Genomic DNA, 23,636 nt, shown 5'->3' with positions numbered 1-23,636 from the left:
AAAATTTACATAAATTAAATATAAGATCTCGTCATGATTGAAGATTATGTTTTCTTTTGCAATTGGTTTAATACTAACCAATTCTAGATTAAAAATTACAAATTGTTTATTCGAAAGTAGATTAATATCCGATGACTCTTATGCCACACAGATAAAAATTCTGAATTTTAATAGTGATGTAAACATTCATTCACGTAAACTCGTATTTCATTTCACGCAACCGAGCAACTTGTAAACAATGTTGTTTACAACAATGGGCTTTTGTATACAATATTTGCTACATAGCATGAAATGTCTCAGAACTTTACATGATATATAATGTTAATATATATATATTTTTTTTTTATTAATTTATTTGATAAGGCTCTACTGAATTAACTTTACAGAGCCGAGGATTCTTGTTCAAAATACAAAACATCTTAAAACTATAGTCAAAAGGTACAACATAATAAACATTTTATCTTCCGCTATCCAATAAGCCTCCTCCACCAGATAGGGAGCCGCTTCCAGTGGTTTCATTGTATGACAGATTCGCCAACGAGGGTCAGAGCGCTTCCATTGCAGCAATGGACGCAAAACGTGGTCATCACTCACACACTCATCACGAAACGGTTGCTTTCCAAAGTCGACGACGCATCGACTGAAAGAACTGTTGATGAAGAACAAAGAGGAGGACCACACAATGGTTGCTGCCGAGTAAACATACAATCGCGTGACACACATTGAGAGTGGTCTGCTTCTGTCGACGGCCGAGTGAACACTGAACTTATACGATATATGACGCTCCATTTATGTGCATCATCCTGAACAGAAATTTACACTACTTTTTCGAACTGTGCATGTACAAGGTAGGTAGTTTTAACGTGATATGTATTGCTTACAAACAAAAATGAACAATTGTAATACATTGTTCTTGTTTCACGAAAAACTACTCCCTAGTCTAAACATTATCATGGAATTCACCTTTAACTTACCAAAAAATTCGCTTGGAATTGTCCTCGTAGTTACCTTTAAATTCTCGTTGGACCTCCCTTGACACTCTCCTAAGAATTTCTTTAGAATCCTGCTTAAACAGGGTGTCGACTACCTGGAAACAAATACTGGAAAATCAGGGGATATCAGGGAGTTAATTTTTGAACCTGGATAATCAGGGAATCTCAGGGAATGTCATTAAAATACTCGGAAATATTTATTAATCACAGAAACTTATTATACCTCGCTAGTTTCAATCAACTTATTTACTCGCTTCAGTTTGAAGATGGTTTTACATTTCATATTTTAAGAATCTTAAAAAATTGTACCCCCTTTGAAAATCAGATCGATTTCTTAGCACAAAGCTACCCTTCAGGCTATCCCAAAGGAACAGGATTAGTGTGAAAAATATGTATAGAAAGGTCAACATCAACGGTAGAAGTGAACAAGGTCAGTTACGGTATGGGATACCTGTATTTTGGAAGATATACTGAACAGCTTCTGATATAAAAAGTGTAGAAATCAAATTGCATCACAAGAAAAGATTCGGATCCAACTATCCAACCGATCATCTTCAACCTATCAGGGATTAAAAGAAAACACATTATTTAACTTTTTCCATGTTCGTTTTATTCAATTTCATTGCCATATCTAAATGCACGTACTTTTCTTTTATCACTACTCATAAGATCTTGTACAACGTTGGGTCCAACTTTTGTGTGTGTGGAAATCCATTTTTTCTTCATATCTTCCTCTGATGTCACTTTCTTATGTTGTTTCCGAAGTGCCTGCTTCATGATGGCCCAGAACTTCGCAATTGGCCACAGTTCCCTTGCGTTCGGGGGATTGAGATGCTTTGGCCCGAAATTGACATCCTTAGGCTTTTACCACTTCGGAACATCTTTTGAGTAATGGTACGAGGCTAAATCCGGCCTAAAATGCATAGGACCATTGTGTGACCTCAGAAGACGAAGTAGACGCTTTTGGAGGCATTCCTTAAGGTATACCCTGCCCATTGACCGTCCCAGTTGTCACGAATGGAGTGCTCCGCTTTCCACACGAGCAAATTGCTTGCCAAATCATATATTTTTTGACATCTTCTGCTTTCTGACGTCCTCAGGGACATCGAACTTATGATGAGCAGTGAAGAACAGGAGCCCCGGAAGCTGCCGGAAGTCTGCTTTTACATACGTCTTGTCATCCATAACGAAACAATGCGGTTTTGTAGACATCTGGGTGTAGAGTTTCCGTGCACGTGATTTCCCTACCGTATTCTGTCGTTCATCGCGATACGGTGCCCTTTGAACTTTGTACGTGTGTAGTCCTTCACGGTTTTTCGCATCTTGCACGACAGTTTTGCTTAAATGCAGTTACTTCGCCACATCTCTAACTGAACTGTTTGGAATCCTCTTGAACGCTTGAACTACCCGCTTGTGATATTTTACACTATACGGAGATCCTTTTGACCACTTTTTTCCTTCCGATCGATAGTGAAACGTTCGTTGTACCGATTTAAAACACGGCTTACCGTAGATTGTACCATTCCTAGCTTCCTGCTGATAACACAATGAGAGAGACCCGTATTTTCGAGGTACGTGCGCAAAATGTTTTGCACCGTTGCTGTTCTTCGGACTCCATCTTCGCAACGATTGCACAGCTTGTAGTGAAACTTACACAGTGTAGACAATACATATTGAACTAATTTCACCCAAAATTTCAATAGGTAATACCCAAAGGGGGAAAAAATTAAAGCCACCGGAGAAATCCGGCTGCGAATTAGTGTTTGATTAAGCTGTAGCGGCCCCGAGGCAGCTACGGTGCTGTTGTTTGTTCCCGGTACGTTTGATAAACGGATGACTTAAGCGCTACCTCCTAAGAGGAGCACCTGTCGTATTTTGCGGTACCCGGCTAGATACTGGCCAAATGAGCCAGTTCTAAAATAAATCAACAGTGTCGGGAGCAAGACCCGAGTGAGCATACCCACCGAAATCCCAAGATCATAACCAACGAGTCTGAAAAACTTCTAAGCCCGAAAAGTGATCCGAACAGGGGTATCATCGCAGAAAGCAATCCCTCTGACCCATCAGTTCAAGCTTGAGCTAGGAGACGGGTAACACAACCAATTCAACGAATAAATGACTAAACATGATGAACGAAACGTGAAACTCAATCAAAACTTACTAACTCTGAACACTGATTTACTTTGGGGGGTGAAAAATTGCATACTATACATTTATTAAGTGTTTAGTTTTACCTTGAGTTTTATTTTAAATATTTACAAACTTGGACTTGGCCGGCCTAACTTCTGTTTCCCTCTATCTCTCTGACTAGTGCGGTCGATTGACTATTCGCCTAGCGCACTATCGCTTGTGTGTCCGTGCTAACGGTCTTGCATGCAAGTGTGGATATTTACAATTTTTGGAAGCTTACGTTGGCGAGAGCCCGCAATGCCGTCGATTCAACGACGGCTGATGTTCTCCTACTGCGCTTGAAACTTCACGATTCGCTGATGGTGACGAGACGTGCCCAGACGACTCCTAGTTCCCGCATTGGTGCCGTGAACCGGTCTTGGTGACGGGTTGCCGAACTCAGTCAACGGATGGTGGCTTGCTGGATGTTAGCCGGAGTGTACCGGTGACGTAGGCAACTCCCTACCGATAGGCAACCGGGAAGCTTTGATTCCAGAGCGTGGCAAGTGTTGGCGACGAGAGATAAAGCCGCGGTGCTATATCAAATAAAGCATCTAATTCCCTCTTCAGTCGATCTCGGTCTGTCTATTTGTTCCCTTCTGTTGCTAACAAATTTCAGAAGTATCCCATTCGGTTTCCTCTATCCGAAAAACGGAAACATGAATAGTGAAACTCTTCGGCAAAGCTACGTAAGCAATACGTTTGTACTGACTTGCATACAAGATGAAAACTACAGTTTGTTTCATTTAATATAAATAATAAGTCCAGTTAAAGTGAACGACGATTTATTTATGAATAAATATTTGAAGATAAATAAGAAAAAGTAAGACAAATATAATTTAACGAAAATATGTACCGTTACAAAGCGTTTAATCCGGATCGATTGAAAAATTATAATGGGATGAAAGACGAGTGTTTCATATGCAAAATTCAGAGGAACTAAGATAATTTCTGCCCTATTGTGGTATTCGAAACAGTTCGAAAAGATCTTCTAAGGGTGAGAAAATGTCCATGCCAACGACTTCTTCTCATATCATGGAGTAAATCGAGGTAAGATTGATATGGAGATGGTAGCAGTTTCCTTCACACATCGCTGTCGATCATAGTAACGTCCCGGTTACTGCTTGAACTTATTACCTGGCGCTAACTACGTTTAAAATTTGTTGATATAGAAAAATGTGGTGCCTTCCCGTATTTGTAAACACGTGATTTGTCTTTTTGCATACCATAAAATGTATCGAATGCGCTTTATTAAATTTCAGATTGTACTGGACCATTCTTTATGGTCTAGAGGTCCATATGCTATTTCACAAAAAATATCTAGAAAACACTTTCTGAGGAAAGCAATAGCTGATGAGTGTTGCCAAAAACGGCTAGGTACCTGGACTTTTTGCAAATCTACTGGAAAATCAGGGAATTTGGTTATCTTCATGGAGTTGACACGCTATTAAACACTCTCCTTGACACTTCATATAGTAATAATTTCTAATCCTTATTAAAATTCCTTTGCAATTATTTTGAAAATTAGATTCATTTGAAATTCTTCTCAAAAAAATTTTTGAACTCAATTCTCTTTGTAAAAAATATAAGATACCAAGAGCACACATGATGTGTAGGACACGTGTGTGTGTGCGATTATATGCGATAAAAATCTACGGCAACCGGTGCGATTTGATCCCACAAATCCCATTAAATGTCGCCTCAGACGTATCTGCTTCTGTAAACAAAGATTCAAACTTACACCAATATGACCCTATCTCAGCTATTCCATTGAATTCTTTTCTACTTCTCTCTTCTTCCATGGCATTATTGTATTTAAAGTTTCATAAGAATTTCTTTTAAATTTTCAATTTTTTTTAAATTATTCTCAGAATATGATACTTTTAATGTTTTTTTTTCTTCTAAGAATTCGTTTGAAGTTCTTTTCAGAACTGTCTTCAGTATATCTTTGGAGTTATGCTCCAGAACACCCTTTAAATTCTGCTTATTATTCTCATTGAATTCTCTTGGAATTCTCCTAAAAATTCATCTCCTATTCGCTCCACTATTCCCTTACAACTCTCCTCAAAACCACATCGGTACTTAATTCAGAATTTCCTTTCTTCTCCCCAAAAATCTCAATTCCTCAAAACAAAATCTCAAAATATTCATGGAGTTCTGCTCCGAACTATCTTAGATTTGTCCCCATATATTTTTAAAGAATCCTCCCCAGTATATTTAGAATGAACACTACAAATCCTCTCAAATTCATCAAAAAATTCCCTAAAATCCTATGGGCAGGGACAAGTTGGCTGTATTCGGAGCAAATAGTTTTGCAGCGAGTAAATTTTAGCATCTCATAATTACTCAAAACTGATCAAAGCAGTTTCGCTTTCTTCAACATTGTATGCAAACCTTCACTAAAAATTCGAAACAGACAAGTCATCTGCCTACCCGAAATTTTATTTATTTGAGTTGAAATCATACATTTGTTGTATGAGATAACTTGCAGGACGGCTCATCGGTGCTGTGTGACATCAATCCGCATAAGTCGTCAAGATATCGCTCGTAATCAGGAATTTGATTCTTATGAAGACACAGGATTTATCGTAGCTAAAGCTCTCTTTTCTAGGCGGAGACGGAGTAATCTAGGCTACATCGACTCGTGACCCTCAGCTGGTGTATTAGTTTCTGTCTGGGTGCACAACCAGAGCATACAAGCCATACAATATCTACCGAAATCGAAATCTTATATCGAAGCGCTGGTTACCATCATTAATACGACAGGATAATACGTACGCGGCGAAAAAGTTCCTTATATCTAGAAAGGGATAAGTGGGAAGGCAATTTATTTGATCGGAAAAATGATCAGTTGGGTGGTATGCGGCTCCGTAAATAGTCGCAAGCATCGGAACAACGAGACCATGGACGCGATCAACAATAGTTTGTCTAGAAGTTGTCGAGAGGAGATTGGAAGGAAGTGTCTCACTGCTAATGAGGAAAATTCGCCATCGACGTTGGATACACAGATAAAAATTCTGAAATTTAATTGTGATTTAAACATTCATTCACGTAGACTTGCATTTCATTTCACGCAACCGAGTAACTTGCAAACAATGTTGTTTACAAAGATGGGCTTTTGTATACAATATTTGCTACATTGCATGAAATGTGTCATAACTTTACATGATATATAATGTAAACGTATATGATATGTGACGCTCCATTTATGTGCATCATATTGAACAGAAATTTACACTACTATTTCGAACTGTGTACCGAAGAGCTCATAACTCTGAAGAATTATACAGAAAGTGGACACTAGGTCTTACTAATAATTAATAATCTTCTTACAGAATAAAATCTCGACCGCCAATGGAAAAGGGTCTATCAGGTTTTGTAAACAAAAATTTGTGAGTACTTTCCTCTCAAACCGAAGGCTGCCCACGTAAATCAATGGCATCGTCGTGTAGGGGAAAGTTTCCCCTATCCGATGGTGCTGTTGGTATGCGTGGGCGGCCTACGCTGTAGGAGGAAAGAGCTTACAAAGTTTTGTTTATGAAAGCTGATAGGCTCTTTTCAATTGTTGGTTGAGAAATATTGACATACGAACCTTTTGAGAAAATCTCCAGTGAGATTTTGCAGCAATGCCTGTACAGAAGTTCCTAAACTAAAACTGATTTCCAGTCAGCCTCTTGTTTCATATGGGTCATTCCATCTCAAGTGAACGAACCAGTTGCATCAACCCTGACGGCAATAATGTTCCTACAGTCATCGATTTCGTATCGACATTTGAACCGTCTAACATCGTACACTCTTGCGAAATTTCACATTTTGCACCACCTACACATGTACGGATCATATCAAGACCTAGCACTTAAACACCGAAGGCTTAGCTAATACACGTGCCACCTTTTACCGCTCAATCCGATATGCCACCACATCAAGCTGTTCACTGATTCGCAAGGCGCCACCCTGCCGTATCATGATTTCCAACGGTCAGCTCACTTTCTAACAAACAAACAAACAAACACACACACACATATCAATGTGTGTCGCTAATCGTACGGTTATTTTCATGATTAGGCTTGGTTTGGCTAGCTTTAAGCCCTGCTTCGTGTATGGGTTAGCTTGCCCTGCAAAATGTTTGTGCAATGTACATTTAGCCAGCGTCTTTGTTTGCGGCTGCACTGCTCTCTTCTGATAAGAACATCATCATGTGATTGGTTCAGTACTCTGCTTGTTTAGACAATCTAACAAGTTGGCTTCTACTAGTTAGACGAGATCAACAAAACCATTCTTGTGAATCGAGTGATCCCGGTAGTTGCTCCAGAAGTGCTGCTTTGGCCAACAATATCAGCATTGCAGATTTGAGCCAATTAACCAACATTGGCTGTAGTTCTCACTCCGGTTGCTCGGAAGCCGGAAACGTGGGACGTCTCTCGCTTATCTCCCGATTCATCGCTCCTAATTAGTTCGCCACTTTTTGTTTTAGCAAGAAGACCGATCACCGTCGCAGGCCAGACTCCACTTGAAATTCAATTCACACTGTACCGCTCACCCAATGAGCAGAACCGAAAATGTTTTAATTCAATCAACCGGTCCCATTCCCTATTAGCTTCTAGGCAACTTCTCAGGAGGGAGCCCAGCACAGCACAACTGACCGGGGCCGAGAATGAAGTTTATTCCACAATATCCGCATTCACAGTTCGCCTAGCTCGAAACCATCTACTGTGGTCGGTGTGTATATACGGACAGACCTTAACAACGTGTTTGAAATTTGTGATAAGCGTTTATTAATTCGGCTATGGCTCATTAATTTCTCAGCCAGGCGCGGCAGCAGCAGAAGCAGCAGCAGCACGAAAATACTCGTTGTTTACTTGTATCGCCGAGAAGTTTACAAAAGGTTCAAACACAGAAAGGCCAAAACAGCACTGCAAGTGGTTGGCATTTAGCGAAGAATCGACAAATGTAAACAATTTTACTTGTTAAACGGCACAGCTTTTTGCCAAATCAATATCCCCTGAATCGGGAGAACGACGGTGATGGATCAGCTGCGACCCAGAGTAAATCGACGGAAGCAGAAAAAAATGCCTTAGAACCAACCTTTCAGATGGCTAATATGTATATTGTCATGGTTGTTAAAGTATTGTGTGCTGATACATTTATAGTTGACGGCTTCGGTCAGGGCTACTGGTTTTTGACTGTGTCTCCGGATAGAGGTCATAGGAACTTGACTGTACATATCACAGCAGGTATCAGATTGTTTAACGCATTTCTCAAAACTTACAGCATTTGGATTCAATCGAATTCCATACGCAGGATCCCGGGATCAAGGGGTATAACTATGCCTCACATATGCTTGCTGAATTTACAGTCAATGTTTAGCTACAGCGATGTTTTTGAAGAGTGCTCCAATATAGCAATACCTATAAAATGCTGATATCAGTGGCCAGCAAACCGAGAAATTCGGGAAATAATCATAGAAATTTACGGGAGAACCACGAAAATCAATAATCCTTTAATAAAACAGCGGGTTTCTACCAGAAGAAAGACTTGCTCTTCCTGAAACTAGCCTATAAACAATTATCCCTGAATTTTGTACGATTTGAAATCAAAGTTAACATGAAATTTTTATCAGAATTTCCATGATAATAATCAAAGAGTTACCTTAAATTTTTGCTCATAATCATCATGTAATTCTTCTTAAAATTATTTAAAAACTATCCTCGTGATTATCTCGGAATTAAAGCATGGTCCAATATGACCCATCAAGCGGCGCATAACGGTTTCGTCCACTGTTTTGACAATTTTATCCCACCAATTTTTCATCTGAGCTTGCCGTTTTGATAACTGTACCTTTTTCTTTCAGTTTCCTCTTCATAATTGCCCAGTAGTTTTCGATGGGCCTGAACTGAGGACAATTGGGTAGATTGGGGGTTTTCGGAACAAACTTCCCGAGCAAAGTCCAGCATCAAAATGACAGCAAATTGAATACAAGTTTTGATATCAACATCAAACTGAAATCCTAGTTTGATTTCAGTATACGCAATTCACAAATTTGAAACCAAATTTTGATTTCACTTTACTGTACATTTGCTCTTCAAAAATATGTTGTTGTGGGTTTGTTTTCATTGCCTTAGCACAACATCAAATTGAATACTTGTTTTGTTATCAATAGGAAAAATTGATATCAAATTGAGTATTCAGTTTGCTCTTACTGATAGCAGAAATAGTTTTCAATGTGATGTCACAGGAAGATTTGATTGCTCTCAATTTTGATATTTTAACCGTTAAAACGACCAAAACGACAGCAACCTGAGTAATCATTATCAGCGAAATCACTACATCAAATCTAACGGTGCCGGTGGTGTAGTAGTAAGCGTGATTACCTCTCACCCCAGCAGGCCTGGGTTCAATACCAGTCGGCGCCGCCGGGATGTTCTGAGGCATAACATCTCTGATCACGCCTTTCTTCGGATGGGAAGTAAAGCCGTTGGTCCCCGGTTCATGAGTTGATGGGTCGATAGGTAGGGTCCAGGTGTGGGAGCTGCCTTCCTGGCACGTCGGTAGCATTGGTGCTCAGCACGGAAAACAAGATCGACGGAAAAAACAAACCAAATGAAAAAAAAAAAAAAAAAAAAAAATACATCAAATCTAGATTTCAATTTGATCTCAGACTTTAACGGGTTGACTCCGGTGTCATTGTACCACTGTTGTACTTCCTACCCGAGCAAAGTCTGAGATCAAATTGAAATCTAAATTTGATGTTGTGATTTTGCTGATAATGATTGTTCAGGTTGCTGTCGTTTTGGTCGTTTTAACGGTTAAAATATCAAAATTGAGAGCAACAAAATCTTCCTATGACATCACATTGAAAACTATTTCTGCTATCAGTGAGAGCAAACTGAAAACTCAATTTGATATCAATTTTTCCTGTTAATAACAAAACAAGTATTCAATTTGATGTTATGCTAAGGCAATGAAAACAAACCCGCAACAACATATTTTTGAAGAGCAAATGTACAGCAAAATGAAAACAAAATTTGTCAATTGCATAAACTGAAATCAAATTAGGATTTCAGTTTGATGTTGATATCAAAACTTGTATTCAATTTGCTGTCATTTTGATGCTGGACTTTGCTCGGGTAGCTTCCCACTGGACCATCATTTGACTGCAGTGGCGTTTCCTTAACCTCAATCTACCTGTGCGCCAACTCTCAAAAAATAAACAATTTATCAAAATATTGCTTGCAATGGACAGATATCGAGTAAACTAGAAGATTAAGTGTATTTTTGAACCAGTTCGAGTATGAATATGGCATTAAATCTGCTTTTGAAAGTTGGTGCACAGGTAAACAGTGAGGTTACGGAACGCCACTGTTTGACTGGATGAAGGGCAGAATTCGCTTCTGGAAACATTCGGTTTTGTAAAATTCCGAGTTCATCATTTTCTCAGTGACGAAACCCTTTGTCTTCTGGCCGTAGCTGCGAATTCCCTGCCAGATCATATAGTTGTGTGCGCAAACATAAATTTGAATCTGCCAGGGACACCTCCTCGAGTCTCCGCCTTGCAAAAAATTTGGCCCTTGGAAGCTGTCTGAAGTCAGCCTTATTACATAGGTTTCATCATGCATAAATATGTACCCACCGGACTTGGTCTGGAGGTTGTCATACAGCTTTCTAGCATGGCATTCTGCTAGAGTGATCGATTTGGTTGCCTACTGGCGCGGTATGTGTGTAAGCCTTCGATGTAGCGAATTCGCTGCACTGTACTACGGGCGGCACCATACTTTTTACTCAAATCGCGATCGGACATACCTGTGTTGCTTCTGATGGACATCACGACCTTTCCATGGAGCTGACGGTTGGCAGTTCCACTCCGGCGTTTACTTTGAGGCTTCCGATTCGTCGTCAAGGTTTCCCTGTATGTTTTGAACACATGCCATACGGTGTTTCTAGGAAAATTCAACACGTTAGCCAGCTTGGACGTGGACTACGATGGATTTTCTAGGTGACTGTGCATGGTTTTTTTTTCTACGCTTCTCTTGCATGGTGACTGTCTCCAAAACAAGAGCGTTATTTTTATTGTTGTTGTCAACAAACAAACGTCAAAAACTTTCGAAAACGTTCACAAGGAGCGCTTTAATAAGCAAAAGAGTTTGTTCCAATACTATGTGGGTCATGGTTTATTATTGAAATTCCGTGGAATTGCATGAAACTTGCTGCAATTTTCCTTGAATTACTGGACTTGTTCTGAAGATCTCTGATCGTCCTTGAAGTACTCGGAACTTCCCTGAGTTAAGACATAACTCATTATTAACTCATTTTGCTGACGGTGCAGTCCTCCACCCGGTGGCTGGGTGCACCGATAGTGTGATGCACATGACTAAGGCTGAATATGGCGAAGCTTCTCAAAAATCGTTCAAAGTTCACTGATCTTCGCTGAGGATCCTGATATTTTTTAAGTTCTTGAAACTACTATGAAAATCACGGAATTTCCTGATGTTCATGTTTCATGTTTCAAAATTGTAATGACCAGTGCTGTAATTGAACTTTTTTGATGAAAATGAGAAAAGCAGCTATCCGCTATCAAAGGAACCTTCTTCGAATGGGTGATATCAGATTGCTTAGTCATTTGACGAAGGCATGGATCATTGTCATTTGAGAAACGCTTGATATCATTCAATTGAGTGTAAACCTACACACAAGCGGAGCTCTGGTCGACATTTCGGCGAAAAAGCTAAACCAACCCGACACCAACCTGACTTCTACCAAAACCCCAACCCGATGTTGATTCGACGTAAACCCAAAGTTGACCCGACATAAACCCGACATTAGGTCGACATCTACTTTAAATTTACCTTACATTGATCCGAAATCGGGTCGAAATGTCTTTTTTTTTTTGTTTATTAATTTATTTGATAAGGCTCAACCGAATTAACTTAACAGAGCCGAGGATTCTTGGTCACTATACAATACGTCTTAAAGCTATAGTCAAAAGGTACAACACAATAAACACTTTATCTTCCGCTATCCAAAAAGCCTCCTCCATCAGAACTGGAGCCGCTTCCAGTAGTTTCATTGTATGGCAAATTGTTGTACGCCAACGAGGGTCAGAGCGCGTCCATTGCAGCAATGGACGCAAAATGTGGTCAGCACTCACACACTCATCACAAAACGGTTGCTTTCCAAAGTCGACGACGCATCGACCGAAAGAACTGCTGATGAAGAACAATGAGGAGGACCACACAATGGTTGCTGCCGAGTAAACAGACGATCGCGTAGCACACATCGAGAGTGGCCTGCTTTTGTCGACAGCCGAGTGAACACTGGGTCGAAATGTCTGTTCGGGACCATTATGCTGGGTTTCTTCCATACTCCACTGCCGCATATCAAATGATAGTGAGTGACTCAATTGACATTGACGATGAGTTCGAACATTTATATGGGAGAATTTTTAATCATTTTTTTCAACGGGGCAACCCCCAGATTTGTGACATTAGGTGAAAAAATCACTCTCTGAAAATTTCAGCACATTCGGATGTAACACGAGCTGGCGATTTTGGCTTAAAGTTTATATGGGGATTTTGGTCGAAATGTATGGAGAAACAACATCCCTTCACTCTTTCTTGCATAAAACTGGTTCAGCAAACTCTTTTAAGCTCAGAATTTCAACAAGACCCTAAATGTCCAAATAATGAGACAAATGTACTAGCACATTTTATTTAAATTTGTCATTAGAGTGGCCCTATTTTTTCCCTTGATTTGTTTTCCGTCCATCGTGGTTTTCATGCTGAGCATCAATGCTACCGACGCCAGGGAGGCAGCTCCCACACCTGGACCCTACATATCGACCCATAAACTTATGAACCAGAACCAATTCTCTACTACATTATCAGAGATGTTATGCATCAGAACATCCCGGCGGCGCCGACTGAGATCGAACTCAGGCCTGCTGGGGTGAGAGGTAATCATGCTTACAACTACAGCACCGGCGCCGCTCTTTTGCCGATAACTTCTTTATTTCAAATTTCTCTTGAAAATAAACTTCTAGAGACTTTTAAAGCTCTTAAAAACGCATATTTTATGGCTAGTGTTGTGGTCTGTATCTCTTCTAATAAAAAATATGTACCCAAATATTGTAAAAAATATGAATAAATTCAAATTTATTGTATACGAGTTTTAAAAAATAACATATTTCTGTTTTTTTTTTTCATATTATTGAGAATAACATACGCCCTTTCGAATGCCGTAATTTTTTTTTTTTTTGTTTGCCTTTACCAGAGATATTAACATTTGAAAAGGTCACACTTTTTAGTAGAAAAACGTCAATAACTCTTGATCGGTGAAAGATATTGACAAGCTTTGTGCAATTTTAAAGATACAAAAAAGTTCTTTTCTACAAAGTTGCTTGAAATTAACTCAGTTATAATTTTGCCTGAGAATGTATACCTTAATGTATTCAAACAAAAAAGTTAAAAAGTTAGATTTTTTTTTATTTTAGTGATAATAAGAACCACCCTAGAATTCATTGTCATATTAACATTTGAAAAGTGTATATTTTTAGTATACAAACGTCAATAACTCTTGATCGGCGAAAGATATTGACAAGCTTTGTGTAGCAAAAATTTGCGCCTTCTTAAGATGTAAAAGTTATCTGAAGACACTTTTGCTGAGAAATTCGAAATAAGAAAAATAGAGCAAAAAAACTGTTTTTTTAAGAGTCACCCTAACTCAATTCAAGAAAATAGCTCTAAATCGGCCAATTTAAGAGATACAAAAAAGGTCTATTCAACAAAGTTGCTTGAAATTAGCTCAGCTATAACTTTGCCGAAGAATGTATACCTTAATTTATTCAAACAAAAAAGTTAGATTTTTGATTTAAATGATAATAGGAACCACCCTAGAATTCATTATCATAAAAATGAGGGCCTAACCATAAGGAACAACTTTGTAGCAGAGACTTTCAGGCTCAAAACATATCATTCCACCTAAATCTGCATTCTGTACCACTGTGCACTGTGCACTGGTTTGCCTTAATAAATAAAACTTAAGTAATATATAAAAAAATACAGATAAACAGAGTTCACAAATAATCACAATCTTCTCAATCGTTTCCGAAATTGGTTCGATGTTTCACCGAATTCAAATGCTGATTCCACAGCGGACACTGCCCCAGTCATCGCAGACATTGGCTCATGGTACCCATATGGGTTGAAAAGTTGTGGTCGATGTCACCGATTTGAGCCAAACTTGGCCAGAATGTATATTTTAGCACTCTGAACAAACGCCTTTTTTGATTTTACTCTAAAGTGCCTACATCCTTATGGACTAAAACCCTGGATTTTTAAAAAAACTTTCAACTTTCAGAAGAGATTACTCCACAACCAAATAAGCTATTCGTAATCTTAGATCGTCAAATTGAAGGTTTTTAAATGTTAATTCTCATAGGTGTACCCACATTTTGTTTTTCTTATATTAACTACAGTAAACAGACTGATTACCGGAAGGTATCCAAATGGTAAAAAAATGGCATATTTTCACCATAGGCGGGATTTTTTATTTCTTAATATTTTGGGCTCAAATTTTCACCACACCTTGAAAATATCTTCTACTAGATGTGTTTCCAAGGGCAAATGATTTGAAAAATTATTTTTTGAGATATGACCATATAAGTGAGTAGTAGTTTTTGAGCTTTTCTGGTGGAAAATCAATGCTATTTAATTTTTTTTTTCTTGAATTCCTTCACGCCGATGGCACAATAATATTTTTATGTTTGTGTTCACATGTTCTGGGCAGGACTCTTACTATATGAAATCATAACTAGCTCATTTATTTACTTCTGTCCTTAATTTAACTGCGGTCCTAAAAGGGGCAAACTACGTTCATATAGGATACAGGCAAAACGTTGTGCTTTAGAAGTACGATGAAATCGGATAGATTAGCAGGTACATATATATAAAATTTAAGTTGTGGATGACATCTGCTACTTGAATAATACCCTTTAATTTATTTTTTAGATACAATCTCACCAGCAAAAATGCTTTTTTTATTAAAGTTATAAAGAAAAACGTTTAGAACCTTATTTTTAATTTTTTTAAAACACACTTTTAATTCATGAACGTAACTGTCATGTTCGTCTTCTTATGTTTGAGTTTTAATATACATACATCTTTAGGCTTATTTGGTAATCTCTTCTGAAAGTTGAATTTAAAAATCTCGAAAATTTCGGGATCTAAGAACTTTAGAGCAAAATAAAAAAAAAGACGTTTATTCAGAATACCAAAAAAAGTGTTTTGGCCAAGTTTGGCTCAAATCGGTGACATTGACCACTCGAACTGGAATGACCCATTTGCAGTCCGATGAAACCTTGGTTGTAGTAGAGATGATTGCCGCAACATCCTTTAAGGAACACGGACGTTTAACTAAGAATGCAATTGAGGACAGTCTACATCACCAATTAAAAGTTTCGCTATATGTAGCACCAGGTCCAGTAGCATACATCGGTCTGCATAAGGTGGTAAATTCATTGGATCGCGCCAAGGCAGGTTGCACAAAACCATCCTCAAATATTTTTTTTTTCTGAACACGTTCTATTCGAAGAATCTACACTAACTAGTATGGAGACCAGACCACAGATGCATTCTCAAGTATGGGCCAAGCTAAAGAGTAATAAAGGGTGGAACGGTTAACAATTGGTCAATCCTGATTAAGTGCACACTGATTATTATTATTATTTAATAACCGACACTTTACCATATTTGTGGCATTCGTGCCGGAACACTGGTTATGTTATTGTATAAATGATCGAACTTTATTTCTTTTTGAAATTCAATGACTACAAAATACAGGAACATTATTTTATTAGGCTTCCGATTTTCCAAATGCGAACTGTCGGGCTTTACGTTTCACACCTTCCATCAAATTTTGTACCGCTGTTGTATCAACCTTATTTTATGCGGATCGTCAATTTGCTTTGACATGTTTCTCATTTTCATGTTTTCTGAGTTTTCTTGAGGTTCCGCTCAACGATTGCCCAATATTTTGGGCGAGTTTGGAGGGTTTTTGTCCTTGGCTACGACTTGCACGTTGTTGGCGGTATAACGTTCCTGAGCCATTTTCCCGTTTTAACTGCTTTTTTTATTTCTTTACCGAAAATGTTTGTCTTTTTTTCTGTTTTCTACAACTTTATCTCAGACCACATTTTGATTAGATCAGCCGTTTTCGTGCTATTATTTTTGAAAAATATCGAATACGCAATTTTGGAAAATTAAACGAGAGTCAAAATGGCCGAATTCCAGCACAAACTTGCTTCATAGCCCTTAGTGAACAATTACGTGAAATTTCATTGAATTTTGAGGTAAAATATGAAATTCGCTTTTTTTTCGCTATTTGTTTTGACTTGGATTTGCTCAAGAAAATTTTGACTGGAATTACAAGGTGAACCAAGTGAAATTTAAGGAGAGTTCTGAGTAGGATATGCTTGATGTTTGAGAGGAAGATTCCAGGTCAAATTCCAACAAATATACTTTATAATAAAAATTATTATTATGTTTTATTGTCTTGGATCATTCGTGACTTGTCCGGGGATGCGATTTGAACTCGCGACTTTGCGTAAAAGGTGAATGAATGATGTTTATTTAATTTCAATAAACTTTAATTGAGGGTTTAAGGAAATTCCGAGATACATACATTCTGATGATAGTTCCTCAGTAATTATGGGGTAAATTCCAAGGAAATTTTAAGGATAATTCCAATTTGATTCTAAAGACGAATTTCACGCTAACTCGACTTGCAGAGGTTAGCAGCATCCCGTCAGATTCCAATGAAACTTTGAAGCGGTAAGTTTTTGTCTGCTATAGCAACTATGCAATGATTTTCTTGAATAAAATCTTGTCAAAAATGCTAAGACCTACAAAGATTTGGTCTAATAGTGAATAGTAGAAAATTATAAGAAATTACATTTAAAAAAAATAAGATTTTAAAATACAGTTTCTACATTAAAAAAAATATATATAAAAAAAAACAGATTATTCGCAAAATTATGAGTTTTTTAAGAAAATTATAGTACTTTGTTCAACATTTTAGTACTGTTTGTTTTTTAGCACTTGCATTCTCAATTGAATTGTTCCCTTTTTTTCTCCTTTCAGACCATCAAAACGTCTCCGGAAAAGCCACCCTCTCGGTCACAATCAACTAGTTCTCATGGGCCACCGTGGCGGAAAATTGCCGCCGCGATGTCCACACTTACTAGTAACGCAAACAACAACAACAACAACAACAACAATAATAACAACAACCTTGTCATCAACGCATCCTCACAACTCACAACCATCAACAACAACAACAACCCGAACGCCATCAATAACAACAATCCGGGTACTCCGACCGCAGCGGTGCATCAACCCCACCACCACCACCACCACCACCACCACAGCGCACTTGCTTCCGGTGTCAGCAGATTGTTTGCCCGCAGTATGTCCTCCTCGTCGAACGGTGGTGGTGGTTCCGGAGGGCTGCCGGCCAATTCGGGTGGCGCCTCGGCAGCAGGTGGCTCGTCACTTTTGTCGGCGGCTGCCGCTGCTGGAACCAGTGGCTCTCTGTCCAGTGCTATTCCCGCCGAGTTGAATGTGGTCCTCCATGGGTACCATCGGAAGCTGAAAACCAACAAGAAGAAATACTTTGTAGTGTACGGCGATACGCCGGAGAAGAACGCCCGATTGGAGTACTTTGACAGTGAGAAGAAATTTAAGCAGTCCTGGCTGAAGAGCAGTTCGGTGCAGGCCAAACGTAGCATAGTGTTGCGAAGTTGTTTCAACATTAACAAGCGGCACGACATCAAGAAGCATGTGATTGCGTTGTATACCAAGGATGATTGCTTTTGCATTGTGTTCGATAGTGAAGAGGAGCTGAACCGGTGGCTGCGGACGTTGCTGTCGTTGCAGCGTGGCGAGGAATCGGAGGGCGACCCACCAAGACCTACTTTCGGTAAGTGTAGTTGAAGTTGCACATTTTCTACCTGTTTAGACATATCATACTTAACATGCCATCGTTGCAAACATCAATGAGCCATTCCGGTGTCTTCATGCAGCCATGAGCGTCAAACTGATAGTTTTTTTTTATTCCCACGAAGACGACGTGGAATGTACTTGCGCTGACCGTTGTACGATGATTCGGGGAAATAAACGATGACGCAAATGGTTGCCGCATGCTTCTTCGTCGGCTGGCATGAAACTAGTTCACCGAATACACGTGCGTACATTACGTTTTGCATAAACAAACACAAACGCGGAGTTCAAACCTTTGCCTTTTTTTGGTTGGAATTTCTCGCGTTAAAAATTCAACGACTCCGAAAGCATGAGAGACATAGCTAGAGAGAGCCATTCGATGCCATGTTGGTTTAACATTTTAGTTCAATAATAGCCAACCGGAATGGATTTAGCTGATTATCTCATCATTTATCGCCTATAAAAACCAATACAGTGGAGGATCGGTCTTCTCCCCAGCAGCGACGCGACGCTGCAAACCAAAATGGATCGAAACAGACATTTCACGTATGACAAAGATATATGAAACAATTTGGGCCATTCCGACGGCATTTAGACAGTCAGTCGTCGGAGGTCTCCTCTGAGAGCGAAAATTCGATCCAATGAGGAAGGACACTTGTTCCGTGTATTTTATTGGTTGTAACAACACATCAAGCCGTAAAAAGACAGCTCGCAGAACTATGGCTATAAAATGGACTCTCTCTATCCCATCTCTACTAGCATCGCAACTCGCGCTCGAACTTGGTTTCATGGTGTCGTTTACAGAAAGATTGATTCGCCGACGACAGTCAAATAAAAAAAAAAGGGTAGATGACACTTTTAACGAGCAGCACCGTCAATTGAGTGAAAGGTTACTAAAAATCAATCGAGCAAGTTATTGCCACCCGGGCTAATGGGCTGGGTTTCTGTTTGTTTGTTTATGTAGGTTTTGAAAATTGAATCGCGTGCGACATGGCAGACTCTTGTTATAATGATGGGTTTTCGTTATAACGGATACTTCCGGTCGTTAAAGAAATACCGAACTTCTGCAGTCGTCGGATTGTTGTGAGGAAAGATTCCGACATCGATAACTTCTCGGCGGACTGATAAGCATGCAGACAGAGGTTTGTTGTCGATATTGAATTTGTGGCTTTGTTGATTTCACTATTCAAGTCAACAAACAGTAGTCGACAGATGGACTGCTTTTCAGAATACGGCTCGAATTTATCGAAGGTCCATTTTCAGAACGTTTCCATAATTCTCAGATAGTATTCGAGTAGGGGAAATGGATGTAATGTCGGCCTAAATGCCCCTAATTTGGGCCCATACATAAATTCAGCAATCGACTAAATTTTCAATAGCGACTAAAAATATCCATAAGTACCGTCCCAATGACGCGTACATCTAGATAAAATTGATAAATAGCAGATTTTTAGCGATGGGCTCAATCTTAGATCCATAGGCCAACATTAGAGCCATTTCCCCTATTTGGAACCTTCAAAACTGTGAAAGTTCTACAACTGCTCCACCTCCACGCACTTATCAGTTCCCTGAGAAACAATTGAGAAGTATTCGTCCGGAGCTAGTTAGACATCTCTGAAGCTCTCTTTTAAACACTTAATATCCTCGAAAATCGCTAAACCTATCTATAGTTCGTCGATCCTTTCAGCATCACATCTTTTAATTAGCTCCCATATTCTCTCAGCATTTTGTTTTTTTTGAGAAGCTATGTTCAGAAAATCATTCTCAATTCTCATTCATTGAGCTCTCCGGAGAAGCTAATCTCATTTCCAAATCTGTAAAACAAATCTCACGGTTAGAGGACAGCCCCGTCGTAGTGGTTAACCATAGCTCTCAGTTGAACTTCACAAGAAAAAACTCTCAAGCTTGAGATTGAGTTTTTGAGTTTTTTGGAACGCATCAGTGTTTTACACAGCAATTATGAGATTCAAAGAAGATTTCAAAGATATTCAGCGTAATTCAATGAAACACAGGGAATATTATTGTAGTTTAGGGTATATCATAAGGACTCAGTGATGCTTGGGAGAAATTCAGAAATTTTAAGGAACTTCAGGCAGAATTTTCGGAGACGGACCTTAGAGAAAGTAGTAAACATTCCAGAACATTAAGGGAACTTCAGAGAAGTTCAGGGTCGAAAAATAAAGTTAAAGTGCAGTGACTTTTTGTTTTCTATAAAAGGACTTAGGATTTATCTTGTTGGGCAGCTGAAAATAGTCTCAGCTTACCGCTGCTTGAGATTTTATTGTACTTATAACCAGTGGCGTCACGTGAGAAAATTCACTAGTTGTGCACCTATTTTATTTATATTTTATCTGTAACAGTAGAAGCCAATTTTGATGCATAATAAAAAAAATGGGATACAAATCTTTCGACGGGGGTAGGGTTAAATACCCCATTTCCGGCCTATTAAGCACAACCCGCACTTAGTCTTTCTTAATATAGATCAGCTTAGCAGCAAACGGAGTGTTATTATCACTGATGGCTTCCAAATTTATTTACCTTTCCGTACGTACCATAAGATTTGAAAACGAGAAACCAATCGTTGAGATATTGTCAAAAGTCCAACACTGCTTCTTGACGCCAAACTCGGCCTACGGATTTTAAACTCGGCCTAACGCATTGAAACGCAATTGAAACGCCAATGAATTCACTTCGGCCTATCGGATGAAGATAAAAATGGATTCGGTCGGAGCGCTTCTTTTGTTTTTGGGAATAATGGGTGCAAACTTTCATACCACGCGTTCTCATTGACTTCGTTCGGTAGCTTATTAACTAAAGTATCGTTCCAAACGCATAATTGACTTGTTAACTCTGAAATCATGGAGTTATTTGAAGTTTTCTGCTCGTTAGGCCCAAAATTGGCGATTAGGCCGAAGTAGTTCTCTACCCTACCTGCATAAAAAATAAACGAAATGATGATGGGAAACAGTTCTGATACCAGTTTTGCTAACTCTTGCATAGAAACATTGATTTTCTTTTTAAGTCTCATGTTTATGATATTTGTCATCGTTACTCACCTTCTGGCAAACGGTCTTTTCAGGAGGTCATCAACAATATCCTATTCCATGATTCCTATTTAATTTTGCACTATGCTATGAACAATATTCCATCAATGCTCTGAGGCTACTGAATGAAATGCAGACATGGTAGTGAGAAAATTTAAAAATTTAAAAATTCGATGTGTGCGTGTAGGTAGGTATACAACGAATTACGGCTCTCCAAGATTCAATCAATTCAGAGAGAAACTCAAATGCGACGTAGCCTATACGTGCCAATTTATTCTCTTCTCTTTAAACTGTGCAAAGATAGAAGTGCACAAAATAAACACTAACACAGCGGCAATTATGCTTACGGGACTTCAATACATATACAACTGATCTGGTTGTAAATACGAGCGTTTCTGGTGCACAAGCATAAGTGCTCAGAATGGGAGAACTTAGCATGCGGTGGCTTTGGTAGAACGAAGGCATATTTTTCTTGCTTGTTTTGTGTCGCTCATTCGCCATAGAAGCCCAAAAAGAGTGTTGTCTGCACGTGGTAAAATCCCAGCGTGCCCGTGCGTGAAAACAAGATCGCTATGCCTCGCTTCTGTTTTACGTACATTCCTTTCAGTGGTGGGTAAAACGGAGGTTGAGCAGCGATGTGGTAAACAATTCAGCTACTATCCAGTGATGTGGTGGATAATTCAGTTACTATCCATATGAAACCAATAAATAGGGCGGACAAAAATGGTTTTAATTGAGTATTAAATTTTTGTCTCTTAATTTTTATGAAATATAAATTTTACTCTTTGAAAATTTGAGACTGTGCAGTGCACGAGGTGCACATATGGGCGAGACGCCACTGCTTATAACAATTTGGGTCAGCCGGCTAAAAATTTGGTGAGATCCATCCATTTTATAAGCAGTAATTAACACGAAATGCATTTATTAATGCAACAATTGGACAACTAAATACGACAGCGCATCGTTTGCTGGCTATTGCCGCGGGTATTTTAGATTTTCCAGGTACCCAGTTCAAGGTTCAATTGGCTGCGATGGCTCTTCTTTCTCTTTTACCATAAAATAGATAGTACGAATAAGGGCGTCTATGTGATGTTTTGTTGTACCTGTTGTGGACATTAGTACATCCTTTTTCTTAAGCTTGTTGAGGATCTTCACACTGATCAAATTATCATCCCTTAAGTTTTTGGACTTTCCCTGTAGTTCTCGCTACTCTTCTGATGACGTTTCAGTATTTGCCCTAAAATGAATGTATCCATAAATGATCTCTTAAAGGGTGTCCACGATGAAATTGCCACACACAAAATTGATTAGCAAAATTCGAGTTTTCATCCGATTGCCATCAAATTTTCAGGGATTGAGAAATAACTATTAAACTTCATTTTACCATTTTACTTGTATTTTATTTACAGTCCATACGCAAATGCCCGCACCTTGGCCTTAACCCCGGCCATAAGATTCTGCACAACCTGTGAATCAACCGTTTTTTGCATGTAAACCCATACTTTCTTCAGTTCCTCGACTGTCTTCACTACCTTAGGTCGTTTAAGAAGGTGCTGCTTCATAATCGCCCAGTACTTCTCGATGGGGCGGAGCTCCGGAGTGTTGGGAGGGTTGAACATTTTCGGCACGAAATTGACCTTATTGTCCGCATACCACTTCAGCACGTCCTTGGAGTAGTGGCATGAGGCCAAATCCGGCCAGAAGATTGTTGGGACGTTGTGGGCCTTCAGGAGAGGAAGCAGCCGCTTCTGGAGGCACTCTTTTATGTACACCTGTCCGTTCATCGTGTCCTGGGTCACGAAAGGTGCACTCCGCTTTCCGCACGTGCAGATGGCTTGCCAAACCAGGAATTTCTTCGCAAATTTGGACATCTTCTGAGTGCGGACATGCTCCGGAACGCTGAACTTATCCTTGGCCGTGAAAAACAGGTTGCCGGGGATCTGTTTGAAGTCGGCCTTCACATATGTTTCGTCGTCCATGATGCAGCATTCAACTTTCGTCAGCATGTTGAGGTACAACTTCCTGGCACAGGTTTTGGCGGACTTGTTCTGCTTCTCGTCGCGATTAGGGGCCTTTTGTACCTTGAACGTTCGAAGCCCAGCCTTAGTTTTGGCCTTCTGGACAAAACTTCTGCTTAGGTGCAGCTTCTTAGCCACATCCCTAACGGAGGCGTTCGGATTTCGGATGAAGGCCCCAACTACGCGGTTGTGATTTTTGGTGTTGTACGGAATACTTTTTCCTTCACTTCTGGGCTTCCGATCGGTGGTCAACCGTTCCTCGAACCGCTTAATCACTCGCGACACCGTGGAATTCGCGATTCCCAACGTTTTAGCGATGGAACGATGCGAGAGATCCTTGTTCTCGTGATGAATGCGCAAGATTTTATCACGTACGAGCTGTTCTTTCGACTCCATTTCCGCGAGTTTTGATCACAGGACTTT

General features: G+C 39.4%; 1 protein-coding gene across 13 annotated transcripts in view; it reads left to right on the top strand.

Annotated features, from left to right (window-relative positions):
* Positions 1-23,636, top strand: part of chico — a 563,283-nt gene that overhangs the window by 165,067 nt on the left and 374,580 nt on the right. For all 13 annotated transcript variants that reach the window (XM_065234489.1, XM_065234506.1, XM_065234498.1 and 10 more), the window contains one exon: positions 17,294-18,131. In XM_065234489.1, the coding sequence (XP_065090561.1) occupies positions 17,381-18,131 (751 nt within the window). In that variant the 5' untranslated portion in view covers positions 17,294-17,380. The remainder of the gene's footprint in view (positions 1-17,293; positions 18,132-23,636) is intronic.

The sequence above is a fragment of the Ochlerotatus camptorhynchus genome, unplaced genomic scaffold (assembly GCF_037179485.1).
Source record: "Ochlerotatus camptorhynchus isolate MF236.1 unplaced genomic scaffold, CSIRO-AGI_Acam_v1.1 ptg000038l, whole genome shotgun sequence".
Classification (NCBI taxonomy): Eukaryota; Metazoa; Arthropoda; class Insecta; order Diptera; family Culicidae; genus Ochlerotatus; species Ochlerotatus camptorhynchus.
The sequence above is the reverse complement of the archived record's forward strand: the minus strand, read 5'-3'. Positions and strand labels throughout refer to the sequence as shown.